Here is a 15,275-nt window from a genome sequence, read left to right on the forward strand (position 1 = left end):
GCCAACACCCTATATGTTGTGTTCTACACGGTGTGATTGGAAGCCAGCAATAACATTCATTAGATGAGGCTGTGTTTGATAATAATATATTATGATAATAAAAAAACATCTTTGCTGTAAATATGCAATACATGTTCTACTATAATTAGCTATTCAAGATATAAAGATTCATTTAAAGTTCTATGATTAGTTAACTTATATGATCGATAGGTGTCATAACAATTGTTTTCAATGACAAATGCTAATCACATTTATTTATTACATTGCATGTTTGCACAGAACAAGTTTACTAAATACCAATGTGAAATTAAACCTGTAATATATATGTTCAAGACTTGTAAACGAATCAAAACGAAGTGACATCGCGTAGAAAAAAATGTACCTCCGTATATGATCGATCTACTTTATTTTTTTAAAATTCAATAAAATAAACTTTACTTATAGAAAGGTAAATTAAAATCATAATGACGTGTTTTTAAGACAAATCTTCATGTCATATATTGATTATTTAGTATGTATATCACGTGCAAAATTAATTTCCAATTTCTAATGATATATACCATATACATATATCAATATGTATCTGTATGTCATGTGTATATATTCTATAAGCTGTATTGCTTTTGAACAAAAGACTATTATTATTATACATGTACAAATGTATGTAACATGCCCTTTATGGACCGATGATTGTTTTTTTTTTAAGTATTCGTAGTCATATAGTTTGAAACGTCTTTATTTTAACATATAAGTTTGGTAATAACGGTACATACATACATGGAAACTGAACTGAAAAAAATGTCTACTCTTACAAAAATGTTGGAAAGGTAGGCAGAGTGAAAAACATCGTGTCTAGAAGTTAGAAATCATAATAAACAAAACAAAAAACTTATAAATACATTAGTGCACATTTGTAACGTTTCAATCATCATTATTTGCTCTACTTTGTTTTCATATCAAAACTGTATAATCCGAAAGACTGATGTTGGTGCATGAAGGTGGAACGGTAATATCATAGCCTTTTTAGAATTTTCACCCCTTTCTAACACTGACCAAGAACCTACATACACAGTTAACCTGAAGTAATTTAATTACAATACTCAGAAATAAATGTGAATATGTTTGACGACCGTTTACTTTTTCTGTTATATTTATAAGCCTAAGGCCACTAGGACTTTCAGACTTTTAATCATGCAGTGAAAACAAAATCAAAAAAATTCTCAAAAACTATTTTCACCTGTATGATTCAATCCTCAGTTAGGGAAAATATGTATATAGTAGATGCTGTATTTTTTGTCCAATCATAGTGTTCAGATAGTTCCCGGAAGGAAAATACTACCGTTCCACCTGAACCAATCATTATCATCGTTTACTAATTTGAGCTCTTACTACGAAAATGTTAATCATACAATCTTGTTATAGCAGTCAAATATAAAAATAAGAAGAAGTGGTACAATTGCCGATGAGACAACTCTTAACCAGAGACCAAATGACATAGAAGTTACCAACTATGGGTCACCGTACAACCTTCAACAGTGAGCAAAACCCAGCTATAAAAGGTCCCGAAATGACAAATGTAAAACAATTCAAACGAGAAAACTAACGGCCTGATTAATGTACAAAATAATGAACTAAAAACAAATATGATATACAGCAACAAAAGACCACCACTGAATTACAGGCTACTGACTTAAGACAGGCACATAAGAAAGTGGTGGGATTAAACAAGTTTGAAGGCGCCAATCCCCCCCACCCTAAACCTAAAAGTCATTTCCTATAACTTTTTTCTATTTTTAGGTAGTAGAACAGCATACGAAAAAAAATCACTCTGAAAGGGATTGCGTTTACTTTCCCTTGAAACATGAACTTTCCTTTATGGATGTATCTTTTTTATAATTTTGACATGATTTCTTTACTACTGCTTATAGAGATCATCTCAATCATTTAGAGCATACTGTTCCTTTCAAATTTAGGAATTGGTAATTTATATAATATTCTGCGGTTCTTATACCTAGATTATGTTTTTACATTATGTCATCTCAACTAAAATAGATGTAATGTTTATTATCCGTTATAATCATATACACATGAGTCGTCTCAAATGAAGAAAAGGTCATCTTTTTTTCGAATAAATGAATGTTTATTTGCTATGTATAACTTTCTTTTGTCATTAACATTGTTGCTTGTTAATCCCGCCGTCTGTTTGAAACCCCTTTTCGATTCTTTTTGTATAACATTTTCCTCGCTGGTTGAAAACTTGCCATAAATTGAATCATAATAATTCCTGCGCTTGGCTTGTTTGAAAGTTTTTGAAGGAAAACTATACTCTTCATCACTTTCCCAGTCGAAACTATCATCTTCTTGCGAACTATCTTGCTGAATGACATGTTGTTTAACTTTATACTTGTGTAAACCATTCTGGTGTAACCTTTTAATTCTCTTTATTTCATTTATAATTTTTGTTTGCGACAAAGTATCTAACATTGGTCTTACAATGTAAGTTTTGTCGTAGTTATTCATATTAGTTTGACTTGATAAACGTTTTCTGACAAATACGTTCTCACGATTCCATAAATTCATATTACCTGCGGTATTATAATTTATGATGTTAGAGTATTTATCATTACGCCCTATCAAAGCCCTTGAAACGGATGTAGTCGTAGGGATTGCTCCATTTCGGTTTGAAATATGCATTTCGCTGTTGTCTGTATACCAATTTGCGTCCAGTATCGGAAAAGACTTACCAACAGAAACATTCGTATCTTTCCCTTTTACTATTTTTGCTGTCTCTTGTATGGAAAACTCATTATGTGTTGTAACTGTATTTCCCGCATTCGGGATATCATCTGTTTCAGAGCTGAAACTAACATCTGAATCATAAAATTCTTCTGTTTGTTTATGAGCTCTCAGGAATCGACGAGTTGGTATAGGTGTCGATTCTACTTTGAATAGCTGATGTTGCACTAGACCTTTATTTTGAAAAGGATTGCGAACAAATGTTGATATGCTATTACCATAAATGTTACCTGCGATTCCCTGCACTGCTGAGTTCTGTGACTCTTGATGGTTCGCGAACATAAAATTCTTTTTTCTCCAGTTTTGCTTCATATTGTTATTCGTTTGAAGTGTCGAAACCTTTTCAATTTGTTCAGAAGATGAACCAATAGGTCGGCTTGATGTCGGTGGTATTTGCCTTGCCTTTCGATTAAGTTTACTTGATTGGTGTTTTTGCGAATATATATGCTGCAATGGAGAACCCATTGTTGGTTTTGTCTTGGTATTGTACATTGGGTTCTGTATTGAGACAGGATTAGAGAAATATTCAGCTTTATTCATTAGTTTTCTGACAAACGGAATCTTACGACTGGAATATTGTTTCTGCTTTGTTTTATCCGAGCTATACCCATTTATGCTTACAGACTCATTATTGTCTCGCTTCAGGAAAATTGTAACGGAAGCGTCTGTTGAATCTACTCCATCTCTGTTTAAAATGAATGTATCTCGATTATCTCCCTTTCGTCGACCTTTTTGGAACGAGAAAGCTTTGCCAAGTGAAATTATGACTGACTTTACTTTGTTAGCTTTCACAATATCTGCTGTCACGTCTTTAGAAAACAACTTGTTCGTTGCCATTCGTTCTGTCTGTATACTGTTAGCCTGTAGATAACCTGATGTTTCCTTTTTCGACCGAATATTCAGACTTTTATCAAAGTGATACCCAAAAGTAGGATCTGGAAAATATAAATTTAAATCGTCATGAAATACAGAGAGGGTTCAAAGTTTGTATTATCACGAATCAAAGGTCTGGATGGGGTTTATAGAAAAGAAAATAATGGACCGACAATACAGAAAAATGGACCAAAAAATAAAGAAAAATATAGAAAATAGTGGGGTGCTAAGAAACGTGGGCAAACATAAGAATGAAATGGAGACAAATGATCTTGAGGTTAAAGAAAACAGAAATGAAGAACCCTCATTCAGACCCTCGAATATGTTTTGATGTTTCGTGAATTATTTTTAGAAGCAAATGTTTCTGTTTTAAACCTGAAAAAGATAAACTAACATGAATTCAAGACTATATAATATACCAGTAAAGGGGTATGCATACAACTCCATATCAGGATATCAGTAATTATTAAAGATCATAAAGGGTTAAAGTATTTGAGGAAAATTGATACTTTTCCAGTCTCCGGACCATGCAAATCGTCAAAAGGGAAAAAAGGAACATAACCGTCCAAAAAACAACAACAGTAAAGTACACACATCGTACGTTTTACTTATTTTTTAGAAAAGGCATATAGAAATAAAATAACAGCTGCTGTTAATATTAGATTTATTTAAAGTCCGTTCACTGTGGTAAGTTTCTGGAGAAAAATTACCAAGTTCTTAATTATTTAAAACAAAATATGATCATACATAGTAGCGATTCCTGGTTTCAAAATTTTCTATTAAAACGAATATATTGACGTATCTATCGCATGGGACCATAAACTGTGTTTCATTAATATAATATAGGAACAAATCTGTTATTGATGGGGCGCAATTGGTACCCAGAAGAAATAACTTTCAATCTGAGAATAACCAAACGGTACATAGATGTTGACAAGAAGAAAATAATTAGCTTTTAATGAACTTATCACAGTTCCAGTAAGTAATTTTGATATTATAAAAAAATAAGTTTAAAGCTTTGTACTGGTCACAGCAAATATGTTTGCAATAAGATATTTATAGGAACTATTTAATTGATTTATTGTTGTTTTTTACGTGAAGTGACAAATACTTAATGTATTTTCATGACGATGACACATTAACAATAAATGCAATGCGTAGGTCCTGCAATAAGGGGTCGATCGCAAAGATAGGCGGGAAAATTGGAATACAACTGAAAAATGAGGATATACTGGATAGGGACAGACATTTAGCCTTTCAACAGGTCATCTACTGTCCCTCAGTCTGATCTCAGTCTCAGCAATTAGAGAATGGATGTGAGTTTATACATCCCACAGAGCCAAACGGACGCGCGATGGTATAACTGACTATCGGAAGAAGAACAAGCGATGACCATATTACTATACCCCAGTCAATCATTGGGGTGAGAGGCCATTTGACTTCTGTTTAATAAGATTGCGTTGGAGTGCAGTGAAGAGAGTTTCAAGTCTTGACTGCCAATAAAATTGAAAGTACCATAAAACACACAATTGATGAAACTTGTCATTAATAAGGAGATGTGGTATGATTGCCAATGAGACAACTATGCAACAGAGTTCAAGTGAAGTGGATGTAAGCAATTATAGGTAACCGTACGGCCCTCAACAACGAGAAAAACTCATACCGTATAGTCGGCTATAAACGACCCCGACATGAAAAATATGAGACAATTCAACTGACAAAACTAACGGCCTTATTTATAAAAAAAACAATTTACGAAAAATAAATATGACATGAACCAACGACAACCACTGAACTACAGGCTCCAGACTCGGGACAGGCACATAAAGAATGTGGCAGGGTTAGACATGTTTGTGAGCGCTCAACCCCCCCCCCCCCCCCCCCCCCCCACAACCTGGGACAGTGGTGTAACAGTTCAACATAGGAACAAACTTTAAAAATCAGTTGAAAAGGGCTTAACTCATCAGATCGATATAAAGCAGAAAAAAAAATCTAACGAAATCATAGACCGTACTTGGGAGGGTAATTATACATCATTTACAACATAAAAAGACACAATGTACAGATCTGAGAGTACTAGCGGTTCTTGATAGCTAGTTCAAAGCAAATAACAACTAATAAAAAAATCATGTATATAAGATCAAAATACCAATCAGTACACATCCAACATCCAATGAATTTAGTGTAAAGACGTCTTTAACAGTCCGAGAAAAACATGACTTTGTGCAATGCCAAAATACCAAAATATAGGTATCGACAGATTGTAGAACCGTGAATGTGCATATGTGTACAACACTAGTATATTTAGTATGGTTTTAATTTACTGATAACAAAATCAATATTTATACAAATAAAACAATATTCGAAGATCTTATTACAGTGTTGAATTGGTAACATTTTTAGAATAAGTTTATTGAAAGGATTGATAAGTTTACCTGGATCGTATCTAAATTTCCGGGCTCAGTAAACAACACCACCGTAAACATTAGGATGTGCGATTCCGTTTGAAATAAGTTTTCTACAAGAACAGCAAAACTTCCAAACCAATTCTTTGTATCTATGGAATTTAGTAAAGGTTTTAAGTAATTTGTAGGAACGAACTCCCGGACTTAATAATTTACCAGTAATACATAGATTACGCTCAATGAAATCCAAAACGTCACTACAGACACGGGCATAGCGAACGAGTTGGGATAAATAAACACCGTAAGACGGTGACAAAGGAACATCACTGTCCAAAAAAGGAAAATTAACAGTAGGGAAAGAAATATCGTCCCTTTTGTCGTAAATTCGTAAATTTTTGTGTAGAGTTTCTCGTGTAAAACTGAAATATTTAAATCTAGAAAAGGACTGTTATTGCTGTTAAAATTTGGTTTATTTATAGTAAGTTCCTTTGGGTAAATTTCGACAGTATATCAAGAGAATTCTTGATTATTTAACGAAAAAATATTATCAATGATGTCAGTTGTACCCTGGTTTTTGGTGGGGTTCGTGTGACTCAGTCTTTAGTTTTCTATGTTATGTTTTGTTTACTGTTTTTGCCATGACATTGTCATCTTGTTTTCGATTTATGAGTTTGAATATCCTTTGTTATCTTTCGCCTCTCTCTTTCAAAAAACATTTTGTCACATTCGGGGTATTATTATTACCGAGTAAGGTATTTAACTTCCTAAAACAAGATATTGTTATCAACGATGAACTTTTTACGGATTTAAAACTGCATGAATTTTATTATTTAGGGCTATTGCATGAAGAGATTCTTTTCAAATATAGGTCCTTAACAAATCTTTGAAATAGAGATGCGGAAGTTACCAAAGTGAAAGTCAAACACATAAGTCGGATACGGACTGACAATTCCAGGATAAAAAAAAGAAAGACGACCAAATGACAAACAAAATGAACAACAGTCTATAAAAAACATCGAAAACTAAACACTGAGCAACATAAACCCCACCAAGAACGAAGGTTATCAGAGATGCTGCTAAAATTCATATCCAGTTCTTGGTCTGAGAGCCTTTCAGAAAACTTACCAACATTTGAATTATATTTGTTTTAAAATTCAATTGGTCCATGTTAAAGTTTGGGTCATAATGTTTCCCAAAATTCATGGTTGCTAGGTATATTTTTTCTCAAATATTATTGTGCTATAAGACTTCCAATCAACTTCTCAAAATCAAAAATGCATCCTTTGAAATCCAGTCGTTCCACATAAAAGCTTGGGACATAAAAGCTTAAGAATGGAAATGGGGAATATGTCAAAGAGACAATAACCCGACCAAAGAGCAGAAAACAACCCAAGGCCACAAATGGGTCTTCAACCGGGTGAGAAAATCCCGCACCCGAATGCGGGCTTCAGCTGACTCCTAAACAAAAATGTGTACTAGTTCATTGAAAATGGACGTCACACTAAACTCCGAAACATATAAATGAACTAAAATAAAAAAAACATACAAGACTAACAAAGGTGGCTAATGACTTGGGACAGGCGCAAAAATGTGGCGGGGTTTAACATGTTTTGTGAGATCTCAACCCTCCCCATTTACCTCTAGCAAATGTAGAATAAACAAATACACAGCAATACGCACAGTAAAACTCAGTTTTAAAAAAGTCCGAGTCCGATGTCAGAATAGGTAACAGAAGAAACTAAGCAAAATGACAATGATACATAAATTAACAAAGGACTACTAGCAGTTACTGACATGCCAGCTCCAGACCTCAATTAACAACATATTTCCCAAATTATAAAGTTGTTAGGTACCATTCTGAAAATGTTTTGGTCGGAAACATTTTCAGGAAATTGAAATTATAAGAGCAAATGTATTTTCTGAATCAATTTTCAATACAACCAAGAATTATTTAGTGATTATATTTTAGGACGCCACCCCTGTTGTTATTTAAACCAAACAAGTCTGATTTTTTTTCATTCGACACAAAAAAGATCATAGAAATAGCTGGTCCTTAAGTTTTGAAAGCATCTAGTTTACGATTTCTGAGAACTACCGCGAGTAAGTTCGGAGAAAGAAAATGAAGTAGAAAATAAGAATATTAATATCGAGACACATAGCAAAACATGATGTATCCAAGCCCCGATTTAAACTGTTAATAACAGATTTAAATTGAAATCTTTCATTTTTTTTGTCGAACCAGGAACCGATGTGTAACTACAAAAAAGATAAAATGTGTCATAAGACAAAAAAATCATACTTACGTCGAATTTCACAATTTACGTTTTGAAACATCCACATCTGTAAAATGACCAAAGGGATATACCATAAAAGATATAAACTCATGATTTAACCTTGAATTGTTACACTTTGTTAAAATTTTAATACAAACATGTGTATAATCGCACACTGCATACTGTACTTTGCATACCAATTGATTTGTTTATAACTTTACTTAACCTCATTTACAAGTCCATAAAAAAATGAACATTATGAATCGTTTAACATTTAGTTATGATTTATTAATTCATTAGTATTTACAAACTGTGATTTTTGATATGATAAAAGGAAATATATATGTTCCGGACCATATGAGTATTTGGACCATAAGCGTATGGTCATGACCATCTGAGTAATTAACATAATGAACGTTGAAAAGGTGTCGCATAAATTAAGAGTTTCTAAAAAAAGAAATTTTGACTTATTCTATAATTTGGGAATCATTGTTATATGATTAATATAATAAAGTGAACATTACATACAAGTAAGAATTATAGTAACATAATGTTTGATTTTTCGTTACGAAACGCAATATGTCGACTTTGGAAAATAACTTCAAGAAATATCTAAATAAACTCTTTTATAACAATAAGTCAATTGCTTAACTCACAGGAACTTCGGTCATCGAACTCTCTTTCTTTTCTTTTTCAGATTAATTTTGGTGATTACATTTGTATTTATTGAGTTAAAATTTCTTAAATATTTCTTATTGTTTTTAGTAATTCAATGTGTTTTTGCTCCTATTCATATGATCTTACAATGAGAGTAAGTTCGTATGAACAGGGACAAATACACATCGATTAAATGAAAATAAGCAGAAATAAGAAAAAGTGTTTTGTTTCTGAAATAATAATTTAAACGCTAAGAAAACTCCAAAAAAGGTCTATGCCCCAAACGCATGTGGTTTCACCAAATACTCATATGGTCCGGAACATACATAGAATATTAGTCAGATTTGAGCTAAAACGAATTTCTCTAATATATATACACCGGATGAGATACAAATTTATAGAAGACTAAAATGGATGGGTTGCGACAAATGTTTGCTAAACAATGGATAATGATCTATGATATACATTCATATATATTGAAATATAAAATGCAAAAAATAGTGGAAACTCATTTCATCTTATCAAAAAGTTTTGATTTATCTGTAACTGATTCGAAAATTTTCTAATTAAAGAGGATGTTACATTACAGTCTAAATCTTTTCCTAAATAATTATCGATTCCCGAGTACAGTTTAATCCTCATTTCTCCCTATACAGTATGATAGACATAAGAAGATGTGGTATGAGTGCCAATGAGACAACACATTTTGAAGGGTTTACGCGACTCCTCGAAGAAACATGCGCAAATAGTCGATCATTAAGCACAACCTCTGTGTCTATACCGATTGTTCTGAGTTATGATAAAACTATTATTCCAGAAGACCATACGATTTCAAAGTTGTACAATTATTGTAGAGCAGGATTTATTTACCCTTCCGGAGCACCTGAGATCAATCCCGGTTTTTGGTTGGGTTCGTGTTGCTCAGTCTTTAATTTTCTTGGTTGTGTTTTATGTACCGTTTGTCTTTTCGTCGTTTTTCGTTTTTTGCCAGGACTTTGTCCATATAAAAAAAGGAGATTTGATATGATTGCCAATGAGACAACTCACCACCAACGTTCAAATGAAGTGGATGTAAGCAATTATAGGCAACCGTGCGGCCTTCAACAATGACAAAAACCCATAACGTATGGTCGGCTATAAAAGGCCCCGACATGAAAAATATGAAATAATTCAATTGGGAAAACTAACGGCCTAATTTATAACAAAAGAATTTACGAAAAACAAATATGACAGACATGAACCAACGACAACCACTGAAATACAGGTTCCTGACTTGGGACAGACACATAAAGAATGTGGCGGGGTTAAACATGTTTGTGAGCGCTTAACCCTCCCCTAACCTGTGACAGTGGTGTAACAGTACAACATAAGAACAAACTATAAAAATCCGTTGAAAAAGGCTTAACTCATCAGATGGATACAAATAGAAATACATCTTACAAAAACACAGAGTGGACTTGGACGGGTATACAGTTTGTTTTCGACTTATGAGTTTAAATAACCCTTTCGTATCTTTCGCCTCTCTTGTCTCTTCATATTGTAAAAAATACTTATATCTTGCCGAAAAAAAATCCGTACCTGTTGATTGTTTTTTATATTCCTTTTGTTGTGATTTGATAATGTTCCATAGACATTAATAACTATCTGGAAGATGATGCTATGTGGCTTTGAATATTAGTTAAATGTAGATATTCTATGAGCTGTATTGCTTACGATTTGAAAAGCGTAATTGGCATTTTTCTTCGTTTACAGATATAGATAATTTTATTACCAATCAAGGTGCCCTTTAAAGGTTAGATTAATTACAATGTAATTATTCATAATATAATAAACTGATAGTCTAAGATAATATTGGTTCATTAAAATAATAAGTGTACTGATTGTATAAACACTTTTAACTTAATCTTAAAAAAGAAATGTCAACATTAATGTATATTTTTGTATTCAGCTAGATATATAATTCTTAGATTTTCATTGTGATTTATCTATGGAACAAGTGAATGTGTTGGCATGCGAAACTTTCAGCGTAGATATGTAAGGAACTACATGTATATAATTTTATTATTTTGATTTACCTTGGTTGATGAAGTCTTGACTACACCTGCTGACGCCGAAGGAGTGCATTTGGAAAAAGTCAGGAATATGACTTTTATTTTCCATTCATTCCGTCGGTTGATATAGTCGAGCGTTTGATTTTGTCAGGTTTAATGTATCCCCCCATCTTGAATTTACCTTGCAGCTCGCCTTTTTGTTATTACTTATTTATACACGTACAATTAGTATTGTTAAAATTATTGACACTGACGAAGGCTATTTGTTAAGCCGAAATATTTGTCAACACGATTTATAACATCATCTTCGTATATTACCAACTTATATCAGTACCGTTGTGCATATCTTTAGATTTATATATATATATATGGCCTTTATTTCTGTTCAGTTCCAGCTACCGTCAATAATTTACAACTAGAGACAGATGTAGAAGAATTTGCCAGGCGTCTTCGTTTGAAAGAACATTTCAATAGACAACAGAAGAAAAAATTAAAAGAAGCCGGAATGAATGAATCTGAATATGAGAGTGATGAAGAAGACATATGCATCCCCAAATTTAAAAAAAGAAAAGTACATGGAATCCACCTAAAAGCAAAAACGATAATTTGGAATAATTTATAACATCAGTTAAAGCTGAAGTCAGATCTTCAATCAGTGGTAAACAAGTGCGAAATATTTCAAAGTCAGAAAGCCAAGCCATGATAAACGTAAAAGACCGTGATGACATTGTTATCAAACAAGCAGACAAAGGAAGTGCCGTTGTTGTGATGAACAAGGCAGACTAAATCGAAAAAGGGAATCGTCAGCTCTCTAACTCTAAATTTTATAAAGAATTAACATGTGATCCAACCAAAGAAATTAACAAAAAAATAAATGACGTCCTCTCAGAAATGAATAAAGATAAACAAATTGATGACGATACGTACGATTATCTACGCCCAGACGAAACCTGCAAAGCCGGTCGATTTTATTTACTTCCAAAACTCCATAAAGAAGGGATTCCAGGGAGACCTATAGTATCAGCTAATGGCCATCCTACCGAAAAAATTTCAGAATTTGTTGATTACCTCCTTAGACCACATGTTAGACAATTGCCATCTCATATTCAAGATACAACTGACTATTTGAAGAAAATGAATTCCTTAAGTTCTTTACCTAATGACACAATTTTGGTTTCGATGGATGTGTGTTCTTTATACACTAATATTCCAAAAGATGAAGGAATAACCGCTTTTGAAAAAGTATGGAACACTCGAAAGGATAAACATCCCCCAACTGACTGTCTAGTTCAGTTGCTTTAGCTAGTGCTTGAAAATAACAACTTTATTTTCAACGACAAGCACTTTTTACAGATTGACGGAACTAGTATGGGAACAAAAATGGCACTTTCTTTTGCCAACATTTTTATGGGGGATCTTGAAGAACGGATCCTTTTGAGTGTTCCATACAAACCCTTGTCATGGCTCCGTTTTATTGATGATATTGACATGAAATGGAAAGATACTGCAGAACATTTACAAGATTTTTTTTATCATTGTAACCAGTTGCATCATTCAATAAAATTTACATCTGAATTGTCAAGCAAGAAAATTGCTTTTCTCGACACCACAACATTTGTAAAAAACGGGGTCATGACAACTGATCTCCACACAAAGAAAACAAATAAACACCAGTTCCTCTCTCCGAAAAGTTGTCACCCGAAACACTGTTCCAGGAGCATTCCTTACAGTCAAGCCATCAAACTAAAGCGAATTTGCTCCTCGGAATCCAAACTCAACTATCGTTTGGGACAACTCAGAAAACAACTAAAATTAAGAGGATACAAAACCAAAAATATCACAGAAGCTTTTGATAAAGCCCAAGAAAAAGATCGAAAGATCCTCATGGAATACAAAGATAAAACGACCCGCCCAGATAGAATTCCGTTTGTCGTCACCTTCCATCCTGATTTGACAAATATTTCATCTACTGTCCGCAAGCACTGGCGTCTTATTGAAAATGACTCTTCCTTAAAAGAAATTTTTCCATCACCTCCTGTTATTGCTTATCGCAGACCCAAAAATCTCAAAGTCATACTTGTTACATCCAAAGTAAAATAAAACAAGAGACTTCTAAAATTTGGTGTTACAAACAATACAGAAAAAGCAATTGTAAGAGCTGTAAAGTCGCCAAAACTGACCACTCTTTCACCAGCACAGTAACAAAGCAGCGATACAACATCTATGTTACATCTAATTGTAAAACGGAACTTGCAAGCTGCAAACAGAAACTAAATTCAACATCAGACTTAATAATTACCGGTCTTTTTATACCAAAGGAAGAAACTGCCCAATCACGAGACACCTCTTAAGAACAGGACATACTTTTGAAAATATCACCTTTCAAATAATAGAGGTAAACCGAAATTGGGACACCCAAAGTAGAAAACAGAGAGAGGTTCTGGATGTATCGGCTACGTACTCTTGAACCTGATGGACTGAATGAGAGAGATGAAAAACAGTTTTATCCAAAACCAAAGGAATAAATCCTGAACTTCATACCATTTAACTAACACAATTATTTGTTTTGATTTAAGAATCGCAATGTACAATAAGCTGCAAAAATATATTAAAGACATGTACATTAAGCTGCAAAAATTTCTTTACAGCATCCGATTTTTACCTGGATGGCTGAACGCGCCTGATGAAGCTAATTTGTTTAACGAAATATTGAGTGAATAAATAAAATATAACAATTATTTTTATAACACTCATTAATTAATGTCTTAGGCATTTATACGTATAAAATTGCAGTTTTATCCAACGCAATCATAGGTTTGAACGTTGTTCTCAATTTAGACTTGTCTATATTTTTTCGTTTGGGCTTGAATTATATTTGCCTTCGGGTTTATATGATCCGTTCATCCTATTTTGACTCTTTCAAAATTCAAGAGTCTATCCTAAGTTGAGGTAAATTATATGGCCTTCCAAATACCGTTTCGATTCCTAACATCACTGAAGAGACAATAATTGTCGAAATCCGGATATGGTGTACAAATATTTGCACCTCATGTTTGCGGTATACCATCTTTTCCGCAAGATTATTGTTTTCTGTTTGGTAATAAATTTTTAATAAGATCTATTTTACTACATCTTAAGATCCGTTTATTTGGCAATCGCCAACGGCAGTCAGCAGGGTTTAAGAACATCAGTTGTTCGACCTGCTAGTCAAATGCGTTTTGTTAAAATAATTCTTTTTCACTCATTTGATCTTTTGAAAAATGTTGTTTGCGCTGTATTTAGACCCCTCTACCAAGAAATTTGTTTTGCATGCACAAAAAAATGCGGTTTTTATCCAACGCAATCATAGAATTGAACGTTGTTTTCAATTTAGTCTTGTATATCTAAATACAGCACAAACAACATTTTCCAAAAGACCAAAAAAGTGAAAAAGTATATTTTAACAAAACGCATTTGACTTACAGGTCGAACAACTGATTTTCTTAAATCCTGCTGACTGCCATTGGCGATTGCCAAACAAACGGATCACCAGATGTAACAAAATGGATCTTAACTATTGATTTAATACCAAACAGAAAACAATAAACAATGATATTGACCATTGTTGCTTTGCACTTCCGATGCATATGGCATTAGTTAAGAACACACTTATTTGCCGGCTTCAAGGTAAAATCCCTGTGATCTTATCAACTTGGATGTTTACTTTAAAAAATTAAATGTTTCTCAAGTAAGAAGTTATAAAAAAAAAAATGAAAAACTTTATTAACGTCTTAGATTTCAGCCTCATGTCAATTAAAAGTGTAATATTGAGTGGAAACGGATCTTGATATTCATACAACAGACGTAATAATGTATTCACACACCACACTGCTTATTTTCCCTCTGAATAGGACATGAAAGTTATATTTGTGTATAAGCATGAAAGTATTATTTTGCATGAAGTAATTTGGATAGCACTTTTCGAAAATGACGTCGTGGTAAATTATATAAGAAGAAAACAATACAACGAAACACTAATGTTCGGTCTTTTCTGAAGAATCTGACCTATCTCACGTACATGTTATGCATTTTTCATTCAATTATTATGTACTTCACATTTTTAAATTTACCTTGGAGTTTGTTATTTTTGTTATTACAAATTGTTTGTTATGTTGTTTATTGATGAGATTTTCCTGATGAACGAGAGACAATCCCGGCTGAATCTCGTTCCGTAGCCATTT

General features: G+C 33.1%; 1 protein-coding gene across 1 annotated transcript; it reads right to left on the reverse strand.

Annotated features, from left to right (window-relative positions):
* Nucleotides 1–718: 718 nt before the first annotated feature.
* LOC127720218 (uncharacterized) lies at nucleotides 719–8,522 on the reverse strand. The gene is made up of 2 exons (XM_052226694.1): nucleotides 8,378–8,522; nucleotides 719–3,731 (listed from the first exon to the last, which is right to left on the reverse strand). The coding sequence occupies exons 1-2, from the start codon at nucleotides 8,457–8,459 to the stop codon at nucleotides 2,098–2,100; spliced, it is 1,716 nt and encodes a 571-aa protein (XP_052082654.1). The 5' UTR covers nucleotides 8,460–8,522; the 3' UTR covers nucleotides 719–2,097.
* Between the last annotated feature and the right edge of the window lie 6,753 nt (nucleotides 8,523–15,275).

The sequence above is a fragment of the Mytilus californianus genome, unplaced genomic scaffold (assembly GCF_021869535.1).
Source record: "Mytilus californianus isolate M0D057914Y unplaced genomic scaffold, xbMytCali1.0.p SCAF_11, whole genome shotgun sequence".
Classification (NCBI taxonomy): Eukaryota; Metazoa; Mollusca; class Bivalvia; order Mytilida; family Mytilidae; genus Mytilus; species Mytilus californianus.